Genomic DNA, 23,575 nt, shown 5'->3' with positions numbered 1-23,575 from the left:
CTGCTAATGGCCTGGGAGAGCAGTGGAAGGTGGTCCAAATGCTTGGGGCCCTGCCCCCGTGTGGGAGACCCGGAGGGAGCACCTGGCTCCTGGCTTCAGGCTGGCCCATCCCCGGCCGTTGCAGCCATGTAGGGAGTGAATCAGCACATGGAAGACCTTTCTCTCTCTCCCTCTCTGTAACTTTGCCTTTCAAATACAAAATAAATCTTTTTTATAAAGTGACTCTTCCTTGGGCCCCTGCACCCACGTGGGAGACCGGGAAGAAGCTGCTGGCTCCTGGCTTCGGATCGACCCAGCTCCGGCCGTTGGAGACAACTGGGGAGTGAACCAGCGGATGGAAGACCTCTCTCTCTCTCTCTCTCTCTCTCTCTCTCTCTCTGCCTCTCCTTCTCTCTCTCTCTGTAACTCTGACTTTCAAATAAATAAATAAACCTTTAAAAAAGAATACTTCTAGGAAAATATGTATTTAAAAAAGTGATTCTTCTGCATTTTCCCAAATGGAAACTCTGCCCCTCCCCAGCCCCCCACCTCCCCCACAGCCCCCCGCCCCGGGGGACCCTTCCTGTGATGGACAGCTGGCACATGGCCCAGCGGCTGCCCTGGGGTCGGGGTCCCCTGTTCTCTGGGGCTGAAGGACATGACGTGGCCAGCGCAGACCACGCTGCTGCCCTGCGCCAGAGCCCGCTGCGGACCCCACATACCGCCAGGGCTCTCTCCGTGGCGCTCGGCCACGCGGGCCCGGTCCTCGGGTGCACCGCGGGCGGCTGCGCGCCTTCGGGTTCATTTACTGCCGCCCACACGAGACGCGGGGACGGCTCCACCCACAGCCCCGCAGCAGCGGGGTGTCGGGACCCCCCCAGGAGCAGAGCGGGCTCCACCAGGCCCGTGCGTGGGGCGCCCTTCCGCGGCGACCCCGCCCCGCACGACTCCCTGTACCCTCTCTGGCGTTCATCTGATTTGTGCGAAGTCCCGGGTGCTTCCGCCTGGGGTCCCCCAGTGCTGCTGCGTGAGGCTCGGCCCGGCCGGACCCCGCCGGCGGCCGCCAGGGGGCGCCCTTCAGCCGCGTGCGGGGAGCCGTGGATCCGTGGAAGTCACGCTGCTGTCACCACGCGGCGGCGCCCACGCGCGAATCGGTGCGATGGGTGGGCTGGGAGCGACGGAGGCGCGGGCGGGGTCCAGGGGACGGACGTGCGGACGCGGCTACGCGGATGGAATCGCAGGTGGAGGTGCAGCCGGGGTCCCGCGGGCGCAGGTGCCCGCCGCTCTGATCCGCGCCTCGGGAGCGGGAACTCTGCGCCCCTCTCCGCGCAGGGAGACGCAGCCAGGCGGGAGCCGGGGGGCCTCTTGCTGTCCTGGAGAGCGAGTGAGGAAGGGGCGGGGGCCGGGGGTGGTCCGCGTGCTGAGGAAGGCGGGGCTCCGCAGTCGGAGGACCCCGCGGTCTCGGGTGACGCGCGTCCAAGGCCGGCCCCGGGCGCTGGGCCGCTCCGTACGGAGTCCCCCGGAGGCAGCGGGGCGCTGGGGGTCGTGACCCCGCCTCTGCGCTGAGCTCCCGCGGCCTGGCCGGCTGGACAGCGCCTTCCCACGGGCGGCTCCGGAGCGTCTTCGCCGTCGGGTCCCAGAGCTCGCAGGTCAGCCGCGGCCCCTAGGCCAGCGCAGGCGCCGTCTCCTCCACGGCCACCGTGGTGACGCTGGGCGGGGCCCGCAGCGCCTGGGTCTCCTCGGACTGGGCTCCTGCGCTGGGACCTCTCCCCTGCGAGACAAGCGCGGTTGAGACCCCATCCCGGGCCCCCCAGGGCCGCCGCGAGGGGCGTGCACCCTCCCCTGCGCACCCTGCAGGAAGCAGCAGCTGCCGGGGCTCCCGGGCCTTAGCAGGGCAGCTTGGGGGGTGGGGGGGCTGGCTCATGGCTGCTGCCCCCCAGGGTCCCCCAAGCCCAGCGGGCCGGGCCCCAGAGTCACTTCTGCTGGGAAGCCTGAGGCCCTCGAAGGCTCCAGTCCAGCCGGAAGCTGCCACGTCCACCCTGCGGTCCTGCCCCCAAGGTCCTGCCAGGAAGCCCCCAACAATGCAGCCTGACCCCCAGGCAGTAGCCAGGCAGCCGGCCCTGAACAGCTCAGCACACGGAGGCCCAGGAGGCTCCTGCAACCCCGCGTGGCGGCCAGGCGGCCTGCCCCAGAAGCCCGGCCTGCTGAGGCCCTGTCCACCCCCCTCGGTCCAGGAACCGCCAGGTCAGCCCTCAGAAGTTCTGTGAGGGCTCCCACAGGGCCCTGAGACCCTGAGGGGCGCCAGTGAGGGTCCACTGCACAGCCCCTCCCACGGTAGCCCGCAGACACTGGCAAGGCCCCCGCCCCGTGTCCATCCGAGCGATGCCACACTCACCTGAGCCTGCGCGGCTGCCCACCCCCAGAAACGTCACACCCGAGCCCCCAGGGTGCCTGCCCACCTGGGACAGGTGCATCCCAGCCCACAACCCCTCAGCCTGGCCCCCAGCTGAAGGAGCCGCGCGCCACCTCCCTGCGCCCACTGGGGCTCAGCCGATGAGCGGCCCAGCCTGCTCCTGTGCACAAGCGGGAGAAAGCGACGCAGGAGCGCGGGAGCCACAGACCCACCAGTGTACAACACCCCAGGGAGCGCGCCAGCTCCAGCACAGACCCCAAGACGGGAACCAGCGAGGAGCTCCTGACTTTAGGACACAGTGAGGGGCAAGAGAGTCAGGGAGGGGGACAGGCGGCGAGGAAGGAGCAGAGAGACCGACCCGCTGATGGCTCCGAGCGCGAGACAGAGGTCACAGCCCAGCACTTCCGGGGCAGCCTGGGACAGCAGAACTCCCAAGCTTGGAGCAGCCCTGTGGCTGTGGTGCCCCCATCAGCGCCGGCGTCGGCTTCCAGTCCAGCCCCTGCTGATGCACCTGGGGGAGCAGTGGAGGACGCCCCCGTGCTGCGCCCCTGCACCCGCGTGGGACACCAGGATGTAGCTCCCAGCTGCTGGCTGCAGCCTGGCCCGGCCCTGGCCGTCCAGGCCACTTGGAGAGTGAACCCTGGGTGGAAGCGCTCACTCTCGCTCTCTCTCGCTCTCTCCCTCTCTGTCTTCTGCCTCTCAAATAAATAAATCTTAAAATAATTCCCAAGCTGGACGACAGGCGTTTTGAAATAACCCAGTCGAATTTTTAAAAAATAATAAATAAAATAAAGGAAGACAATGCCAGGATGAGAGGCCCGCAGGTGTGCGGGACGCACGCCGAAGCCCACGTCTGCTCCGTGGGTGTTGGGGAGGAGGGCCCCGGGAAGCTGTCCGGGGGAGGGGCCGACTCCTGACGGCGCTGGCCGCCCCATGGCCCCTGCAGCTGCCCAAGCCCCAGCCCAGGAGCAGCTCTGGCCCCGGCCAGAGGACGGCAGCCCAAGTCCGTGTGAGGCGAGGGCCGCCGGCCGGGAAGATGCGCAGAGAAATTCAAATCCTGAGAGAAGAAACCGCCGCCCACACCGCCGCGCCCTGCAAAGCCAAGCTTCAGAAATCACGGGAAAGCCCCGCCTGAGGGGCCGGCGAGCCCGAGAGGCGTCCTCGCTGCCGGCAAGCCCAGCAGGGTCCTCCGGAAAACACGCGGAATGGGGGGGGAGGGGGGACGCAGCGGGGAGAACGGAGCGAATCCCGCCCCCCCCCCCCCCCCGAGCCGCACAGTGCCAGCATCGCGCAGGGCCAGGGCAGGGCAGCGGTCAGCCGAGCACACGCAGGGGCCCCCGCCGAGGGGGTCCCGCCCCCACACACCCCCAGCTCCTCCGGTTCCCACCCAGCTCTGGGGGCCAGCGGATGGCGGCCCAGTGCTTGGGCCCCTGCCACCCACAAAGGAGACCCAGACGAAGCTCCTGTCTCCTGGCTTCAGCCACTTAAAATATACAGACTAAGGGATTAAAAAAGAAAAGCCAGTGATGTGCTACCTGTACGAAGTCACTGCAGGGGCCGGCGCTGTGGCGCAGCCGGCTAAGCCTCTGCCTGTGGCACCAGCTCCCCTATGGGCGCCGGTTCAAGTCCCGGCTGCTCCACTTCGGCGCACACCAACGAGAAACGTCACAGGCACCGCCGATGGGCGCCGGAACGTTCCGCCCACAGGGGCAGAGCACACACCCGTGTGCCAGCACGAGCAGCAGGCCCCGGGCACCGCGGGTGAGGCCACAAAGCCCCCAGGACAGCCGGGGTCGGGCTCGCAGCTCCCGGCTCCTGACCACAGCGGAGAAACCAGAGACGGGAACTCAGCAACGCCCTCTCCCGAGGCCACTGAGTCAAAGGAGAAATCAAGAGGGAAATTGACAACTTTCCCAGAACCAACGAAAACGAAAGCATCGCAGCCGAAGCAGGACTTCTGGCCGAGAGCGGGGAGTGGAGCGCAGGGAGCCCGGGGCAGTGGAGAAGCGAGTAGCCGACCCGGGGCAGAGCTGGCTCTGAGAAGGTAAAGGAGATGGAGGCGGCTTCTTCCGGGAACCAGAGGGGCAGGGGCAGGGGCAGGGGCAGGGGCAGGGGCGGAGGCTCAGGACCCTGCCCAGAAGCCCCACGGCTCCCGCCGGGCAGCCTGGAGCGGCTTCCAGCCGGCAAATCGGGAACCAGGGGACGGGGCTGGCTTCGGGCACGGAGCAGGACGCCCCGGCCGCCGTCACCAGCCCGAACCCTCACCGGAAACGGCGTCCACGGCACAGAAGCCAGGGCTGCGCTGTGACATTTACAAAACGCCGGTTCTTCCGGAACTGCCCCAAAGATGGACAGGGGGCGCTCCCAGCCTCGCTGCAGGGAGCCGGCGCTGCCCGGACACCAAAGCCAGCCAACGGCACAGCGGAAAGGACGATGGTCACATCCCAGAGTGGGCTGCCCTCGGCCACGGTCCCCGGCCAGTGGCCGGGCTGGAGCCTCGCTCGGCCGTCCCCAGCTCCCTGCTGCTGGGCTGAGAGGGGGCAGACGGAGGCCCAGGAGCCTGGGTCCCCGCACAGAGGGTCTCAGGGGCCCCTCACCCTGGACTCGGGCCGTGGACGCCAGATCTCCGCCCACCTGTATGGATCTCCAGTGCTGCTCCCGCAAACACGTGCGAATGGGTGCCCGGCGTCCTACACAGGCTCAGCACAATCCCAGCCCGTCTCGCTCAGCCCCGCGGGGGAAGGCGCCACGCCGTGAACTGGGATTCGCCCGAGGGACGCAGCCAAGCTCAGCACGCCAGATCCATCACCTCGGTGACGAGAGAGTGACAGCCCGGGGCCACCCCGGTGACAGGACAGCCCGGGGCCACCTCGGTGACAGTGACAGCCCAGGGCCACCTCGCTGACAGGACAGCATGGGGCCACCTCGGTGACAGTGACAGTACGGGGCCACCCCGGTGACAGTGACAATGACAACAGTGGGCCACCCCGGTGACGAGAGAGTGACAGCACAGGGCCACCCTGGTGACAGTGACAGCCTGGGGCCACCCCGGTGACAGTGACAGTGACAGCAGAGGGCCACCCCGGTGACGAGAGAGTGACAGCACAGGGCCACCCCAGTGACAGGACAGCCTGGGGCCACCTCGGTGACAGTGACAGTGACAGCAGAGGGCCACCCCGGTGACGAGAGAGTGACAGCACAGGGCCACCCCGGTGACAGTGACAGCCTGGGGCCACCCCGGTGACAGTGACAGCCTGGGGCCACCCCGGTGACAGTGACAGTACGGGGCCACCCCGGTGACAGTGACAGTGACAGCAGAGGGCCACCCCGGTGACGAGAGAGTGACAGCACAGGGCCACCCCGGTGACAGTGACAGCCTGGGGCCACCCCGGTGACAGTGACAGCCTGGGGCCACCCCGGTGACAGTGACAGTACGGGGCCACCCCGGTGACAGTGACAGTGACAGCAGAGGGCCACCCCGGTGACGAGAGAGTGACAGCACAGGGCCACCCCGGTGACAGGACAGCCCGGGGCCACCTCGGTGACAGGACAGCACAGGGCCACCCCGGTGACGAGAGAGTGACAGCCCGGGGCCACCTCGGTGACAGCGACAGTACGGGGCCACCCCGGTGACAGTGACAATGACAACAGTGGGCCACCCCGGTGACGAGAGAGTGACAGCACGGGGCCACCCCGGTGACAGGACAGCCCAGGGCCACCTCGGTGACAGTGACAGTGACAACAGAGGGCCACCCCGGTGACGAGAGAGTGACAGCACAGGGCCACCCCGGTGACGAGAGAGTGACAGCACAGCCCAGGGCCACCCCGGTGACAGTGACAGTACGGGGCCACCCCGGTGACAGTGACAGTGACAGCAGAGGGCCACCCCGGTGACAAGAGAGTGACAGCACAGGGCCACCCTGGTGATAGTGACAGCCCAGGGCCACCTCGGTGACAGTGACAGCACAGCCCAGGGCCACCCCGGTGACAGTGACAGCCCAGGGCCACCCCGGTGACAGCACAGCACAGGGCCGTCTCACGTCCAGGCACTCAGTGAAACCCCACATCCCGTTCACGATCAGAACCTCAGGCCTGGCACTGCAGGACCCCCGCACGCTGTCCCGGCAAAGCCGCCCATGTCCCGCTGCCCTGACCCCCTCCCTGCCCCCGGTCAGGGACGGGACGGACGTCGCGTTCCCCTGTGCACTGCGGGACGTCCCGCGAGGACAGGAAAGGGCCAAACCGCCGTGGCAAACAGCGCGGTTTCACACGGAGCAAACCTGACGGAGCCAGAGCAGCCCAGGAGGAACGCAGACGAATGCGCAGAAATGAACCTGCTGAGAAAGAAGGCAAGAATCCGCTCCGCGTGGACACACGAGCCCCGAGGAGTCCTCTTACCAAGGCGGCGAGTGGTATCAGCCCCGGAAACTGCGAAACCCCCACGGGAGGGACGGGCCGAGCACCAGCCCGAGGGCTCCCCGTGAGCGCGGACGGCCGCCGTGGACACCGGTAAAATGCCCACGCTGCACGCAACGACCCACAGATGGCGCAACGCCTCCGAACTTTGAAAAGACACAAAATTCAGACGGAACCAGGAGGACCCAGAGCAGCCGACCACGCCCGAGGCGCAGCGAAGAAACCGTGACCATGAGTCCAAAGCGTCCCACAAAGCCGTCCTAACCGCGGGCTCCCTGGGGGTTCCAGAAATAAGTCCCCAAGTCTGCAGTCAGCGGGGCCCACGGAGGCAGCCGGAGCGCGGGGCCAAGTCTCTCCAGTCGCTGGTGCGGAATCCGAGCACCGCGCGCAGAGGCCGGGCCTCCGGCCCCCAGCTCACCTCACACAAGCTCGGCTCAGCGTGGACCAAAGACTTAGACGTGAGACAGAAACGTGCTGCACAGAAAAGCTTCCGATCGGCGGACGGCAACGGCGCGGGCAGGGCCGGGAGCTCAAGCAGCTCCAGGACAGAAACAGCACGGGACCCCGGGGCGGGCCGGGCCCTGCCGCCCCCACCCCAGCTTCTGGCTGATGGCCGCCCTGGGAGACAGCAGGTCTCTACCGGGAAACGCGGAGCAGAACCACCCGGGTTGGACCGGCAAACGCTGGTGAGGAGGCCGAGGGGGCGGGCGGTGGAGCCGCCGCTCCAGACGTCACCCAGAGACGAGAAATCCACCAACGCCTGATGCAGCGGCCCCTCCCCGGGCGCAGCCAAAGTCGAGAGACCCTGTCCACGGCAGCCGAGACACGGACGTGGCCCAGGCGCCCATCCACAGCCCCGTGGCCAGAGACGCCCTGCAGTGCCGTCAGCCTTGGCACAGCCGTGGCGCTGCGTGGTCTCCCTCCTGTGCAGAGGTGAAGTGGCTCCGGCCTGGAAGGGGGCTGGGCGTGGGGCGCAGGGCCCGGACGGCAGTGGACAGCAGTTCACCGAGTGTGTCCACGTGGCCAGCAGACGCCATTCTGCACGCCCAGTGGAAGATGCGGCAAAGCCTCCAGGCGACAGACAGGCCAGTGTCCTGACCTGGTCGTGCTGGGCCTGCACTCAGACGTCTCACTGTACACACGCGCGTGCAGTTCCCGCGTGTCCGCTGCCATCACACCAGACCCCGTGCTGTACCCACGCGTGTGCACGGCTGGCCATGGGAACCCGTCCTCAGGAAAGTAGAGGCGCCGTACCCCTCCCACCAGCATTCACCTGGCTTCAGACTCAGGACTTGGAGGACTGGGAGCCCCAGCCCAGCCCCCAGCCCAGCTGTTAGCCCCGACCAGTCCCCAGCCCAGCCCCCAGCCCAGGCCCCAGACCAGCCCAGCCTCCAGCCCCCAGCCCAGGCCCCAGACCATCCCTCAACCCAGACCCCAGCCCTCAACCCAGCCCCCAGCCCTCAACCCAGCCCCCACACCAGACCAGCCCCCAAACCATCCCTCAACCCAGCCCCCAGCCCAGACCAGTCCCCAGCCCTCAACCCAGCCCCCAGACCAGCCCCCAGCCCTCAACCCAGCCCCCAGCCCTCAACCCAGCCCCCAGCCCAGCCCCCAGCCCAGCCCCCAGCCCCCAGCATTGGTCCAGGTGGGGTGGGGAGGAGAGGGTGGGTACAATACCTGGATGGAGACAGGCACCATCATCTGGTCACCTGCAATACACAGACGCACCATCGGGGCGGGCCAGAGCGAGTGATGGTGGGGGCTTCTCCCTGCCTGGCCTGTCCCAGGAGCTGACCCTCACCTGTGGGCATCCCCCAGGCCTGGGACCAGTGAGAGAACTGGGCCCCTGCCCACCTCCCAGCTGCCACGCTCCCATCCACAGCTGAGCCCTGCTGAAACATCTCCCGTGGAAGTGGGAGGAGGCCCCAGGAGCAGGTGCCCCAGCCGGGGCCGGGAGGTGAGGACACCTGGCGGTGCTGGCACTAGGCCCCAGCACGGGGCACCTGCCACTCTGAACGCTGCTTAGAGCAGGGCCCTTCGAGGCCTGCTCACGGGGTTCCCAGAGCTGGGGCCCGAGTGCCTGGCCACAGCCTGCATGGCCCAGGTGCCCAGGGAGAGCCACGACATGGACAAGGGAATGAGTGACACTTGGACTTCCCAATGGGGACACAGGGCGGGGCGGGGCGCTGCTGACGCTCCCTGCAGCTGGGGGCCACGTGCCCTGGGCACCCCCACACCACTCCCCAGCAGCAGCAGCCGGGGACCAGGCCACAGCTGGGTGCAGAGGGTGGCAGAGGCCTCACCTGCCCTCACCCCAGGCTCTGCCCCCTGCTCCGCCCTCCCCCTGGGGGCTGCAGGGGTCTCTGAGGGGGCTGGGCTGCCGCTCACTGATGGGCCTTTTCCGTCTTCTCCGTTTCCAGACGACAGCACCAAGAATGACCGGCACCACCAGGAGGAAGGCGGCGGCCAGGCCCCCAACCAGGTGCCGCCTCCAGGGGGAGCAGGTGGCGTCGGTGCTGCTGGTCCCAGGCTTGGTTTCCGTCATGAGCCAGGGGCTGCACCTGGGAGAGAGGATCCTGGGAGCCAGTCAAAGAGAGCATGGGCGGAGAGTCCCAGGCTCCCGTGGGACCAGCGGTCCTGGGCGCTGGCCGCCCTGGGCAGCGAGGCGGGACGGTCCTGTGGCTCTGAGTTCCCCGTGCACCCCAGGGGAGGAGAGGGAGGAGCAGAGACCCCCGAGCCCGGGTCAGCCAAAGCAGCGCTCAGGAGATAGGGCGGGGGACAGAGGCAGGGCGGGTCTGGACAGCTCCCTGGAGTGGCCACGCCTCCCCCACCCAGGCTCCTCCCACGGTCACCAGACCCCCTCGCCAGACCCCAAAGGCCCATATTTGGGAGGCATGGAGTCCTCCCAACCCCCCACAAGGGACACCCAAGCCACGGGGGCAGGGACCCAGCAGCGGTGTCCCTGGGGACAGCCTTCTTGAGGCTCCCTCTGGGGCAGGGACACCTGTTGTGCTGCCCCCGCAGGCTGACAGCAGAGCCCCCCAGGGTGGCGCCCGCCCTGGGCAGCACAGACGCCCTCACCCCAGGCATGGGGCTCAGACCCGGGAGCACCCACCTGGTCCAGGGCTGGCACCGCTCCAGGGTCCCATTGGGGGAGAAGGTCCCCAGTGGGCAGTCGGCACACACGGTGTCCCGGCTCTCAGTGCCTGGCAGGTGGAGAGGGCGGGGGGGGTCCTCAGGCAGGGGCCCGGGGCTGCCCCTCCTGAGCCCCTCATACACAGCTGGTCTGCTGGTGGGGGAGAGGGTGGAGGAGCTGAACCCCAAGGCATGTCGTGGGCCATGCCCGCTGAGCTGACTGGGACAGCAGGCGCCTGCGATCTCAGGGTCTGAGACTCCCTTGGGGCAGCCATTCCACAAAGGCCATGGGGGTGGCCCTGGGCAGGTGCCGGGTGGAGCCAGGGCAGCCCCACCACTCACACCCAGGTCCTGCCTGGCACGAGGACCTGGGTCCCAGAGCCGCCAGAGGCCACGCCCCTCCCCCGCGCCCCCCACCCAGGGCTCCTGGGACGGGGCAGGGATGGGTGGGGGCAGCTGTCGCCTGTGGGCTCACCTCTCTCCTGCACCCTCTGGCCCGGGCGGCAGGTGGTGTGCGGCCTGCAGGCAGTGCAGTGGTCGCCGTGCCTGCTGACGCAGAAGCTGTCCTGGCCACAGCCACACACGGCGTCGGCCGTGCTGGAGCAGGGTCGCCGGGTGACCAGGCCCAAGGCTGTGGGCCAGGGCAAAGAGCTGAGCGCCCGGACCCCTGCCCTGGGAGAGCCACCTGCGGCGGGCAGGCCCGGGACCCCAGGCCTGGTGCCAGGCGGCTCCCCAGCGCTGCCTGCGTGTGGCCAGCTGCCGGGAGGAAGCCAGGAGTGTCCCCTTGGCACGAGCAGGGCCAGTGGGGGACCGGAGATCCCGCCCATCCTGCCCCGTAGCCACAGGGGCCTGGCCCCAGCAGGAGCAGGTCTCAGGCCCAGACCCCTTAGACTATGTAACCCGAGCTAGTCAGACGGCAGGACAGGCACGGTGGGGAGAGCTGGCCTCAGCCCACCTTGGGGGCCCTCCTGAGGGACCCTATCGTTGGCCACCCATGCCCCCGCCCCCATAGCCCATCAGACAGGTGCTCCCAGGGGCTGGGAGCTTGGCTGCCCTCAGCCCTTGCCCTGCGGTGGCGCCTGTAGCCCCGTGTGGAGCTCTGTGTCCGGCTGGGCCTGAGTGATCTGGCTGTGGGCATGTGGTGTGGCTGCAGGGCCTCGGCCTGCGTCCTGTCCATGCTGGGGGGTCCCCCCCTCCCTGCAGGAAGCGCGAGTGTGCCTGGGAGGGTGGGCGGAGTGTTGACAGGCAGGAGAGGGGCGGGGCTGGGCCCCGTGACTCTGGACTCCTCGGTTCCCCATCCGTGGCACAGGCAGGCGCCTGCTGTGCCGTCTCTTGGAGTGAGACTGATGCCAGCCAGGCCACACATGGCTGTGGACACAGCATCTTCAGGGGTCAAGTGTGGGGACGTGGCTGGCCCCCGGCAATGCTGGCCAGCAGAGGCCTGGGGAGGTGAGGAGGCCGGAACACCCACTACCTCAGTCACCTCCCAGGGGTCTGTCCTGGGACCCCATCCCTGGGCATCTGGGGGACACAGCTTCTGGAAGAGGAGCTGCCAAGGCCACCGTGGGGACGTGGCTGGCCCGGGGCACGCTGAGGGATGCCGCATCACAGACAGGAAACAGGCACGGAGGGACCCAGGCCACCCAAGGGTTAGCAGAGCCCGGGCAGGGGTGCAGTGGGTCCCTGGGTGCTCACGAGGGACCAGGTGACAGGTGCGGCACCGGCCTGCTCCGGGTGGGCAGGCAGGGACACGGACTGCAGGCTCCCTTGAAGGTGTCGGGGGCGAGGCCCGGGCAGGCCCCTGTGGCCATGGGATGGCCTGCGCTGGGGGCCGGCTCCCGGCGCGGGGGAGGTGCTGGCTGTGCCGGCCCGAGTACCTTGGTGACACTCCCGGCAGCGCAGACAGGAGTCCAGGCCGTTGTGGTGCGCAGTGTAGGTCTTCCCGGAACAGGGCGCACACACGGTGCCCGTCAGCTCGCCGCACGCTTGCACCACGTGGTACCCTGCCGGCCAGAGCGTCCACAGCACCTCAGCCACACGAGGGCGCTCTGGTGTCGCACCCACAGGAGTCACACCAGCCACAAGGACTTGGGGCGCCTGAGCTGTCCCCCACGGGGTGCCCCAGGCCCTCCCCTACGGGGCAGCTGCAAGGGCCCCGCTGGATGAAGGCAAGTTTGGGGGCCGCCCTCTGGCTCCAGTGCTCTGCTGGCTCCGCCCCCTGGGTCCAGGCTTCGCCCCCAACACTGCTGTGGGCACGGACAGTGGGGGCTCCGGGGAGGGTGGGACAGGAGCGCCCCCCGCGGCCCACTCCTACCTGGGCTGCACTTGGGGCAGCACTCGGTGCCCACGGCATACTCCTCCTCTTTGCACGGGGGCTGGGCCAGTGCACAGCCGGGGGCTCCCAGGAGGAGGAGGTACAGGACCTAAGGAGACAGACTGGGCAGTAGAGGGAGGAGCCAGCCCGCTGCCCGCTGGGGGCTCCGCCAGGCTCGGCCAGCGGCCTCAGCCCCTCTGTGCCGTGGGCAGCTGCAGCCCTGTGCCCGGCTGTGCCCTCTGGGGACCAGCACAGCCTCGGGGGGGGGGGGGCAGGGACCACCTTTCCTCCAGCCCAGCAAAGCCCAGAGCTGAGTTTCTGGCGCCCCCACCCTCATGAGCCCTGAGCCTGCTGCTCTGTGGTGGACCCAGTGAGCCCTGGGGAGCCCACAGCCCTCGGGGACCACTGCCCAGAGCAGGGAGACAGGCCGGGGTCCCAGAGGGGGAGGGGTCCCCACTTGCATTCCAGGCCGACGCTGCCTGGCAGGGTGCAACTGCCTGTCTGCACAAGCCCACCCTGGACCGGATCGCCACCCCCCACCCCCGCACACACATTGCCCCACCGGCCAGAGTACGAGGCCCTTATCACTTCTCAGCCTTTGGGCTAAGATCTAGTGCAAAGTCCAAGGCTGGCTCCCACACCTGCTCCAGGGCCCGGCCCGAGAACATTCTCCCGAGCTGCCCACTCCGGAAGTAGCCTCGGCCCGGGGGCTCCTGAGCGGCCCCACGTGGTGGGTGTGGGGTCAGGGGCAGACAACGCCAGCGCGGTCAGGGCGGTGGCTCTCCTGGTTGGCTGACCGACCCCTCCCTAGGCTGACAACAATGCCTGCCCCACAGAGAGGACAGAGGCCCAGTGACCTCAGAACCAGGACACAGCCACGGGCGGTGGTGTGGGGAGGGGCTTGCGGGGAGTGACCCTGGGACCAGGCAGGGGGCGGGGCACAGGTAGACGGGGGGGGGGGGGGGGGGGGGGGCAAGGACTCACCAGACTCAGGGCTTCTGCTTTGGGCGCCTGGCTCCAGAGCGGAGGCCGCTGGCCTCGCCAAGGGCCCATGGCCCTTCTGGGACAGCTCAGGTCTCGGCGGTCCCACCGAGACCCCACACGGCAGGAGGCCCCGCAGGCTGGGGGCTCCGAGGTGAGCCAGACATTGCTGCTTCCAGGCTGAAAGAGAAACCAGGATACAAAAGAGGGTGTGGCGGCGACAGGTGGGGGGAGGGGAGGGGGGCGGAGCCCTGCGCTGCCTGGAGCGGGGACCCCGGCAGCTAGGGCGGTGCCAACCACACAGCACGCGCAGGCACGCGGAACCAGGAGTCACGGGTTTCTCTGAGCACAGCGTGGTCATTCAGACACGGGCGGGACCAGGAAGGGCCCCGCCGAGGGCCTCCGGGCAGCTCCTCAGGGTCCTCAAGGTGTCCACCCAGGCGGCTGAGAGGCCACGGAGGCAGACCCAGAGCTGTGGGGCCGAAGCCTCCCTTGTACGCAGGGCAGGGTCCCTGCTGGCCACCACGAGCCCAGCGCCCGGAGCCCCAAACCCCTCGGCCGCAGGGCCCTGGAGGGTCCTCAGGGACTCCCAGCCCTGCTGGGGGGGGCCTCGACCACTGCACAGTGGGGGGCCCCGGGGAAGGGGGAGGGTACCCCCTGCTGCCCTGTTTCACCTGACGGAGTCCTGGGGAGTGACCATGGCCATGCTGCCCCCACCCCCAGGGACACACTGGGGGGCTGAGGTTCTGCAGAGGGAGGCAGACCCCCACCTGCTGCTGCCCCCCAAAACCACCCCTGGGCTCCCAGAACATCCACAATCAGAGGTCCTCTCATGCACACCACCCCAGAGAAGCAGGGGAACCACCCCCCTGCCAACGAGCGTCCCCACCACTGCTGTCACCTGCCCCACCCCTGTGCAGCCCCAGGACCCTGGGGGTCCGCAGGGAGAGGGCTGCGATTGGGGACCCCTCACCCCAGCGTTCCCTGATGGGTGGAGGTGCAGCCTGACCCCAGGCCTCTCCTCCCCGTGCCCATGCGGCCCCCTCCCCTCTCCTGTCCCACGAGGGCTCCTGCTGGGCGCCCGGCAGGCATCCCGTGCACCACACCGCAGTGCAGCCGGGAGGCCGAGGCTGAGAGACGGGCCGGGGTCTCGGAGCCCGGCTCCCAGGCCAGACCTCTCTGCCCAGCCCACATTGTCCCCAGCCGTCCTCTGGAGGCCCCGACGATCCAGCCTGCGGCCCCAGCCGCCCAACAGGAAACTCCCGATCACGATTCCTCTTTCTGCCTGGGGGCGTGTCGTGCACCAGAGGATGGGGCAGTAGGGGAGAGGAGGGGGAACCAGGAGGCAGGTGCTCAGCCTGGGGTGGGCGGGGCCGGCAGGAGGCAGGTGCTCAGCCTGGGGTGGGCGGGGCCGGCAGGAGGCAGGTGCTCAGCCTGGGGTGGGCGGGGCCGGCAGGAGCCCAGGTGCTCAGCCTGGGGTGGGTGGGCAGGGTCCTGATGCTGTCCTTCCACTCTGCCCCCCACCTCCCCTGCTCGGCACCAGCACAGCTGGACAGGGGTCAGAGGCGCCTGGTCCCGGGAGTCCTAAGGGAAAGCTTCCCAGTCACGCGCGCCATCGGCAGGGGACAGGGTAGGGCAGGGAGCTCTGGGGAAGTGGGGCGCTGTGGGCCTGGCCAGGGTCCCCTGAGCGGGGGCTCGGAGCGTGGGAGCAGCGAGGATCCCGAGCTGGGGGCGGAGGATCGGGCTGGGCAGCTGACTTCCCAGAAGGCGGGCGCTGCGGGGAGGCCAGGCTACAGCTCAGACCGTCCCCTGCTGGCCTCTGGCCAGGTTCCAGTGGCCTCACAGAGACCTGCGTCCCCACCTCCTGACGCTAGGGCAGCCTCTGCCCGGAACCTGGGAGCCCCGCCTTCCTCACGCTGCGCGGCTCCAGCCCAAGATGCCCCCGCCCCGGCCCGGGGCCCCCAGCCTGCGCCCCGCGTCCTCCCACAGCAAGGGACCCTTTCCAAGCCATAACTCAGCCCCCTGCTCCCCTTGTCTCCCAGCAGACGTCTGCTCCTGGCCCCGCCCACAGCCACCTGCCTGACTGAACCTCAGCTCCTGCCACACCCCTGCCCGCACTCCAACCTCCGGTGCGGGACCCTCACAGTAACCCCAAGCCCCACAAAGGAGCACGCAGACATAGCCCAGACGGAGAGCTGGGAGCCGGACGAGGCCACGCGTGCAGAGTGGGCAACGGCTCACGAGATGGAAGTGGACCCTGGCTGTGGGCTGCTGGCAGGGTGGGCTCCCCCAGGGTTTCTGGATGGACCCCGCCCCAGGGGAGGAGGCAGGGAGGAGGGGACGCACTCACCTCGGCCGCCCCCGGTACCTGCCTGAGCCTGTGAGCTGGAACAGGGAACCAGTGCCTCCACTTCCCGCAGGCAGGAGGAACCCCCGCCCCCGAGTGAGAAACACCGTGGGCTGTCCTGGGAAATTGAGCAACAGGCACCCGTGGTCCACGGGAAGGGAAATGAGTCAGCCAAAGACAGCCCTGGCTTTCCCAGGCCTGGAGAGGGGCCGCAGCCACCGCGGCCAGCAGGGCACCAGCGAGGAGGGAATGGCCGAAGTCCCCAGGGGTCAGCCCTGAGTGACCGGCCGTGTGTGAGGCCGGCACTGAGCCACTGGGATCGGGGTGGCAGGGACACACTTGAGATCCGCCCCGGGGCCGACGCTGTGGCAAAGCAGGCAAAGCCGCCGCCTGCAGTGCCGGCATCCCATATGGGCACCGGTTCAAGACCCAGCTGCTCCACTTCCCATCCAGCTCCCTGCTATGGCCTGGGAAAGCAGTGGACCAAGGTCCTTGGGCCCCTGCACCCACATGGGAGACCCAGAGGACGCTCCTGGCTCCTGGCTTCGGATCAACCCAGCTCCGGCCTTTGCGGCCATTTGGGGGGTGAACCAGCGGATGGAAGACCTCTCTCTCTCTCTCTTTCTCTCTGCCTCTCCTCTGTCTGTGTAGCTCTGACTTTAAAATAAATAAATAAATCTTAAAAAGAGAGAGAGAGGTGGTGCCGGTCACCCAAGGCCGGCCCTCAGCTTGGGACGACGCCATGCCCGCCGTGAGCGCTGCTCTGCACCTGCGTGGACAAACCTGAGATCCAGCCACAGAAAGGCCGGGGGAGCGCCACACGGCGCCCCTCAAAGGGGGAGCCCCACACAAAACACGGCCTGAAGTGGTCAACACCCACCAGAAGTGACCACTGCGCTGAGACAAGCCCAGGACCTCGGAGGGGAGCGGACGTTGAAGACCGAGTGGCCCCGACTTCTCCAGGGGCGCCGGGGCCATCTCCAAACCCCGAGGCTGGCGGTGCCGTCCTGCGTCCAGCCGCTGCCCACGGCCCGGGCATCCAGCACCAGCGCCGGTCCCAGTCCTGGCCACTGACTTCGGATCCAGCCGCCTGCTGCTGTGCTGGGAAGAGATGGGTGCGAGGTGTTGCCCGGGCTAACGGGCAGCGGGGTCAGCTGAAGGGCGTGGGGTCAGGGTGGGCAGTGGGGTCCGTTGGAGAGCAGTGGGGTCGGATGGAGGGCAGTGGGGTCAGTTAACTGCCCTTGGCTTTTTCAAAAGACAGGATGGCCATCCCCGGCCTCCCACCAGCTGTTATTCCGCTCCTCCCCTGATCGGTGGAATCTAGGTTTGATTTTCAGAAAGAGGCCTCATGTTGAGAAAGGGCGGCGGACCCTGCCCAGGCTCCTCTGGCCCCTCCTGACTCCCCGCCAGGAACCCATGGGGGGTCCCTCCTCCCGTCCCCGCCCCCGCGGGGGTCCCTCCTCCCGTCCCCGCCCCCGCGGGGGTCCCACCCACACCGCGCCCATCCCCCAACAGCAGCAGGTTCCGCCCAGGTTCCAGGGCCCCTGCACCCACGCCAGGAGGAAGCTCCAGGCTCCCGCCGTGGAGGCCGTCTGGGAGGTGAACCAGCGGACGGAAGACCTCTCTGTGTGTCTCTCTCAAATACGTCACTTAAATAAACTCTAAAAAGTGCACCGCTCTCAGCAGGTCAGCTCGGCGCCTGCCGCGTCTGGGAGCCTGGATTCCGAGGAAGCGGAGCGAACCCCGCAGAGCCCGCGAAAGCTGGAGTCGGCTCGGAGATGGCAAATGTGCAGGAAAACGCGACTCTTTCTTCTTGCTTTTTAAATGTCTTCAGAAGCCGGTGCCGCAGCTCACTAGGCTAATCCTCTGCCTTGCGGCGCCGGCACACCGGGTTCTGTCCCGGTTGCTCCTCTTCCAGGCCAGCTCTCTGCTGTGGCCCAGGAGTGCAGTGGAGGATGGCCCAAGTGCTTGGGCCCTGCACCCCATGGGAGACCAGGAGAAGCACCTGGCTCCTGGCTTCGGATCAGCGAGGTGCGCCGGCCGCAGCGGCCATTGGAGGGTGAACCAACAGCAAAGGAAGACCTTTCTCTCTGTCTCTCTCTCTCACTGTCCACTCTGCCTGTCAAAAAAATATAAAAAAATAAAATAAATGTCTTCAGAAATAATAAATGCTTTTCTTGAAGATTTATTCATTTATTTGAAAGTCAGAGTTACAGAGAGACAGAGAGACAGAGAGAGGTCTTCCATCCTCTGGTTCACTCCCCAGATGGCCACAACGGCCGGAGCTGTGCTGATCCGAAGCCAGGAGCCAGGAGCTTCTTCCAGGTCTCCCACATGGGTGCAGGGGCCCAAGCACTTGGGCCATCTTCCACTGCTTTTCCCATAGAGCTGGATCAGAAGTGGAGCAGCTGGGACTTGAACCAGCACCCATAAAGGAAGCTGGCGTTACCTGCTACGCCACAATGCAGGTCCCAAATAATCTATTTTTTAAAAAATAGGAAAAGAATTTGAGCAGACACTTCACAGAACACAGCACTGGCCACTTGGGAAATGCAGGTAAAGCCACCGCCCGCCGTGCCAGCATCCCACGCGGGTGCCAGCTCAAGTCCCGGCTGCTCCACTTCCCATCCAGCTCCCTCCTAGTGAACCTGGGAAAGCAGCGGAAGACGGCCCGGTGCTCGGGCCCCTGCACCCACGTGGGAGACAACACAACTGGACACACCCACACTGGAGCAGGCCCAGGCCCCTCCAAATCCCAGGAGTCGGGCCCGCTCCCGGGGTCCACAGCGAGGGCCACGGCCACGCTCACTCTCTCCCTTCTTCACGGTGGTCAACACCCCTCGCCACACGCAGGCCGGGCCTCCAGGCCCCCAGGGCCCAGCGGGCAGCGGCCCCAGGCCCTGATGCTCGGCGCAGCGGTGCCGCAGGCCCAGGCCCTGTTCCCGGGGCGGCGTTGGGGCCTGCAGGGGACCCTCTGGGGTGGCCGGGTGGCCCGCGCACCCTCGGTCCTGCACGCGGACTTGCAAGAGGCAGGACAGGAGCCGTGGCTGCAGCAGAGGCAGCGGGACCTTCCAGAAAGTTCACTGGAAAAACTTTAAATGCCGGCAAAATCTAAGACGGCCTCGGAGAGGGGGAAGTCGAGGACGACGTTCGAGCCCACTGGCTGGGGGGCTTTTTATTTTGTTTAATTTTTAGTTATTTGAGAGACAGAGAGACAGACCCCCGTTCACTACTCCCCAAAGCCTGCCGTGGCCGAGGCCACACTGGGGCCGGCGCTGGGAGCCAGGAACTCCATCCGGGTCTCCCAGGAAGGCGGCAGAGACCCAAGCTCTTGAGCCATCGCCTCTGCCTCCGGGGTGTGCAGTGCCTGAAGGCCAGGGTGAAGCCCGCAGGCGCGGGGGCGCGGCGTCTGAGCTCCGGCCGGCACCCAGCCAGCTGGGCAGCGGAGCCGTGACTGCGGCCCTGTGCTTCCCCCGGGCGTGGCCTGGCTCGGCCTTGCTGGGTTTGGTTTGGCGGAGAACACGTGCGAGGGAGGAAGTGAAATGCCTCGGCCCTGACCCTGCGACCCTGCCCCCCGCCTGGCAGCCTGCACCCCCGCTCCGCCCCGGGGAGCGGTCACTCGGTCAGCCACTCACCCGGGTCTTCAAGGGGCACTGTGTCCCTCCTCCGATGGGCACTTGTGGGGGAGCTGGGGACGGGGTGGGGTCGGTGTCCTGACCCAGCCTCCGGTGCCTTCCCTGTGCCGGCCGTTACAGCGGACCCCGAACACTGGGACCCTGGGAGAGGCCGGGCGGCCTGCCCAGCGCCCCGGACACTGCAGTGCCCAGGCCGACCCCTCCCGCCCACCCCTCTGCAGAACAGGCAGTGCTGAGGTCGGCCCCGGCGCTGGGGCAGGGGCGGGGTGTGAGCGCATCCGGGCAGCACCCCTGAGGAGCGAGCGACCACCCAGGCCCAGCCACACCGAGCAGGGCAGGGTCTCCTGCCTGTCACTCACTCCTGCCTGCCTACCGCTGTGTCCTCCGGCCAGGTCACCAGGACCCAGCACTCGGCTGCCCCCAAAGAGGGCGGGGTGTGGGCAGGGCCCCAGCACTGCCGTCTACACTGCTGGCAGAGGGCAGACGGGCCCCTGGGATGGTCAGCTAGCCCCCTCCCAGCTTCCCCAGAGACATGGAGAGGGACAAGGGCCCCAAGATGGGCCTGGGCAGGGGCGGGGCACATCCAGGGCACAGGGCAGTCACTGCTTGGTTGAGACCCTCTGTCTCCAGGGGGCCGGCTCTGTTGAGCCACATTTAGAAAGCACCCACTGTGTGCGGCTGGACGGCCCTTGGAGGAGAGGACAGTGGAGTGACCACACACTGAGTGTGGACTCTGCTCGCCGGAGCCGCCCAGCCAAGAAGGAGCAGGACCACCACCAGGCCAGCGGCAGCGGGCCTGTCCCCAGCCCCCGCCCAGCCCGCGGGCCTCTGGCAGGTGGTGGCCAGCGTCACGGTGACCTCCGCAGAGCCAGGGACTTCCCAGACAGGCAGCTTCCCATCTGGCCTCCTCCTGCCCCACCCAGCTTTCCGGGAACCTGCAGTACAGCCCGCCCAGCGTGGGGCGGTCCCGGGCCTGTCCCCTCACATCACCCAGTCGGGTGCAGGAGCGCGACCCCTGGTGGCAGCTGGGCTGTGGGGCAGCCGACCGGGGCTGGGCAGGTCTGGACACCCCGCCATCACCCCCTCACACACACACACACACACACACACACCCGGCCATCCAGGTGCCCAAGGCAGCCGGCAGCGCCACAGCCAGACCCGCAGCCACCAGGGGGCAGCAAAACCCAGACTAACGCTGTGCTCACCGCCCTGACCACTGGCCAGCTGGGGAGGACACAGGTTTGGGGCCACAGCTGCTGCGTCCCCTTACAAAAGCTGTCCCCCTCCAGGGTCCTGGCTGTCTGAGGGACATGGGGCTGGCCTGGGACACTGGAGACGGCAATGCCTTCCAGGGAATAAAAAGGGGGGCAAAGTAGGGGACCAGGGGAGGGGCGCAGACGCCCAGCCCTCCCACTCCCCTGTGCCCTCTGCAGGGCCCTGATCCTGCAGGAGCCTCAGTCTGCTCCTCTCTGAAATGGGGCAATGATGCCCCCAGGTGGCCGCCAGGGGGCGCTGGGTCCAGCCCAGGGCAAGAAGGGGCTGCCCTGGCCCTGAGCGTCCCTGAGTGGCCTTGTTCCTGGTCTTGACCACAGCGACGGGAAAGCGGCCCCCGGGCAGGGCCCCGCCCAATCTCCGGGCCTGGGGTCGGTCGCCTTGGCGGGGGCAGAGCCCTGGGTGGAGGCTGGACACCAGACCCCGCCGAGGCCGCGCGGTCCGCACCCACAGACCGGCCAGGCGCGGGCGGGTCTCCGGAGCTTGTCCACACGTGGCGCGGGGACGCCCAGGGGGCGCCGGGGTCCGCGGATGCGGAGAGCGAGCGGGACAGGCCGGGCGGGGGAGCCCAGCACCGCCCACCGCCCACCGCCCACCGCCCGCGCCAGCCCTGCCGGACCCGCACGCAGGGCGGGGGACCTCGGGCCAGGGCGCTTTCCCACGCCCGGCAGCCAATCCGCGGACGGCTCGGCTGACAGGCGGCCGTGGGGCACGTGGGCGCGGCTGCGATGCACCCGGAAGTGGCCATTCCCGCGGCCTTCCCTGTCCCCACCCCTCTGCCCACAAGGAGCCAGACGTGCCCCCTCCGGCACCCTCTGGCCACACTCGGCCACTGCCTGTCCCCAGCATCAGGGAGAGGGGGCTGCACCACCAATGCTGCTCCCCAGGCCCCTGCTGCCTCCCGCACTTGCTAAGCACAGGGTCTGGCTGCCACCTCCTCCAGGAAGCCCTCCTGATGCCACACCGGGCCGGTCATCATCAGAGGTGCTCTGCGGAGTTAATCCCAGTCCCACCCCCACCCCAGCTTCCCCCAGAGCCCAGGGGGTGGACGCCACTGCCTCCCCTCTCAGACGTGGAAACCAAGAGCCAGCTCTCCACCCCGGGCACATGCCAAGTGGCCGGGTGGAGGGTGGGACGCACGCAGCAGGGCGGGGCGGGCAGCCAGGACGTGTGCCGGCTGTGGCTCCCGCGGGGACACGTGGCCACCAGAGGAGAGAAGGCCAGCCCGACGGCGGCGGCACCGCGCCAGGCACCGCGGTGGGAGCGGGTGGGAGCGGGCAGCCGACCCTCCCCTGCACCCGGCATGAGAGGCGGGCCCAGGAACCGTGGGGGAGGGGCGGCGGGGGGATCTCACGAGGCCCCAGCCCTGGGGACCTCCGGGCCCCCTCGGCCAGCAGGGAGGCGCCTGCCTGCGCAGTGGGTCCTGCCTGGGGGTGGCCAGGTAGGCCGTTGCTGCGCTGGCCGCCCCGCCCGCTCGGACGCCCTGAATGGCCCAGAGTCCTTTGTGGGAGAGCAGCTGGCGGCCGGCCCTTTATGTGGGGCTGTGGGAAAGACCCGGGCCAGCCTCTCACAGCCACTGCAAAGCCGGGATTATCTCTGGGCGGCGGGACCCCCCGGCAGGGGGGCAGGGCCACCTCGCAGAGGTCCCGTCCACGGGGCTCCGGCCCCAGGCGGCCCTTGGCCAGCAAGGATGCCCTGAGCCGAGAGGCCCCTGAGCACCCCGAGCTCTGCCCACTGGCCCCCAGGGCCGGAGGAAGGGCTGCCTGGGGGCTGACCGCAGCCAGGCAGCCCCGGCTCAGGTCGGACGCTCAGGCCTCCTGAGCACACAGGCCGCACAGGGGCCAGGACCCCACCTGCCCCACGGAGCACCTGAGCTCGGCCAACCCCGCGGCAGGGGGACGTGGAGCCCGGGAAGGCCTGCTGGCGGCGTCCCTCCCTCACCGTCTTCAGTCTGGGCCAGCCCTGGGGCCAGCCCCGTATCACAGCCAAGGAAACTGAGGCCCCACGCCCAGCTGCTCAGTGGCCGCTCCCGGGGGGGGGGGGGGCAAGCAGCAGGGGTGGGGCGGGGAAGCGGGCGTCTGCCTTTGGCGTCCTCGTTCTGCCCAGTGCGGGGCCGGGGCCCCGGTGTGCAGGGGACAGGGCCAGGGGCTGTGCCGGCCCGGCCAGATGTGCCGCCGTCCGCCCGCTGCTGCGGGAGCTGCAGGCAGCCTGGGGGGAGCCCCTCCCCGCCGGCAGGGACGATTGCCCCCCAGATGGCCTCTGGGGCCCCGCGCCCGGCACACAAAGCCCGCGCGGCCCGTGGCGAATGCGTCTGCCGCCTTGCACGCGCCTTTTGTGTGGCTGGCTGCCCGTGGCGGGGGCGGGGTGTGGGAACCCACCCGGGGCGCCTCCCGCCCAGGCCCCCTCCCGCCGCGGGAGGGGAGGGGCTGCGGGAGGCTGGGTGGGCTCCCGTGGGCGGCCCTGGGGGCACCAGGGACTGATGGGGGCGGGGAAGGGGCAGGGGCCGCTGGGCTCCCTCCCACCTTTCCCACCGAGAGGCAGAGGCCACGGGCGGCTCTCACGGCTCTCACGGCCTCCTCCTGGGCTGGGACCAGGAGGCCAGGGGCCAGGGAGGTGCCCGGGGTTGGGGCAGGGAGGACATCCTGGCACCTCTCCGGGGGACCCTCAGAGACAGAGGGGTCTCCCACCGGCAGCCAGGCTCTCCCCCCCTTAAGCAGGGCCACATCTCGGCCCTGGGGACCAAGGCAGGAAGAGCAGTGTTCCGGAAGCCCCTCCACTGACCGGTGCCCCCCCCACGCATGTCCTTCCCCCATGCCCGTGATCCCTGGCACTCCGTAAAGGTGGTGACTACTGCCCGGCCAGGGGGGCAGCTCCCCCCCTCCCTCTGTGAGCCAGGTCCCAGGGGCCCCCGCAGTGGCTGTAGGGAGCGCCAGGTAGCACAGGGCCATGGGCATGGGTCCAGCCCACTGGCCACAGTACCCACGCTTGGTTGGATGCCCCCTGGCCCTGGCCCTAACCAAGCGGTGCCACACCCAAAGGGCAGCTTCCAGGTGGGGGGAGGGGCAGGGCAGGGGTCCCAAGGG

At 68.7% G+C, this 23,575-nt stretch overlaps 1 protein-coding gene across 3 annotated transcripts; it reads right to left on the bottom strand.

The window, feature by feature from the left end:
• Window positions 1-1,322: 1,322 nt before the first annotated feature.
• Window positions 1,323-15,663, bottom strand: TNFRSF14 (TNF receptor superfamily member 14). Of its 3 annotated transcripts, none has more exons than XM_062193064.1 (9): window positions 15,589-15,663; window positions 13,242-13,418; window positions 12,258-12,366; window positions 11,821-11,946; window positions 10,419-10,574; window positions 9,924-10,014; window positions 9,197-9,384; window positions 8,486-8,517; window positions 1,323-1,750 (listed from the first exon to the last, which is right to left on the bottom strand). In XM_062193064.1, the coding sequence occupies exons 2-9, from the start codon at window positions 13,308-13,310 to the stop codon at window positions 1,643-1,645; spliced, it is 879 nt and encodes a 292-aa protein (XP_062049048.1). In that variant the 5' UTR covers window positions 13,311-13,418; window positions 15,589-15,663; the 3' UTR covers window positions 1,323-1,642. The 3 variants fall into 3 exon arrangements, with proteins under 3 accessions (XP_062049048.1, XP_062049049.1, XP_062049051.1); XM_062193065.1 differs by having other exon boundaries at window positions 9,197-9,369; XM_062193067.1 differs by lacking the exon at window positions 10,419-10,574.
• Window positions 15,664-23,575: the final 7,912 nt, after the last annotated feature.

The sequence above is a fragment of the Lepus europaeus genome, chromosome 5 (genome assembly GCF_033115175.1).
Source record: "Lepus europaeus isolate LE1 chromosome 5, mLepTim1.pri, whole genome shotgun sequence".
NCBI classification, from domain to species: domain Eukaryota; kingdom Metazoa; phylum Chordata; class Mammalia; order Lagomorpha; family Leporidae; genus Lepus; species Lepus europaeus.
This window is presented reverse-complemented; position numbering and strand designations above follow the sequence as displayed.

What these genes read in the sequence shown, in the direction of transcription:
- TNFRSF14 (XM_062193064.1), bottom strand. Translation starts at nt 13,310, where the DNA reads ATGGGCCCTTGGCGAGGCCAGCGGCCTCCGCTCTGGAGCCAGGCGCCC. An exon ending in CTGCCCCAAGTGCAGCCCAG is followed by an intron (nt 11,947 to 12,257) that starts GTAGGAGTGGGC and finishes TCTGGCCGGCAG; the next exon opens with GGTACCACGTGGTGCAAGCG. An exon ending in CTGCCGGGAGTGTCACCAAG is followed by an intron (nt 10,575 to 11,820) that starts GTACTCGGGCCG and finishes CCTGGCCCACAG; the next exon opens with CCTTGGGCCTGGTCACCCGG.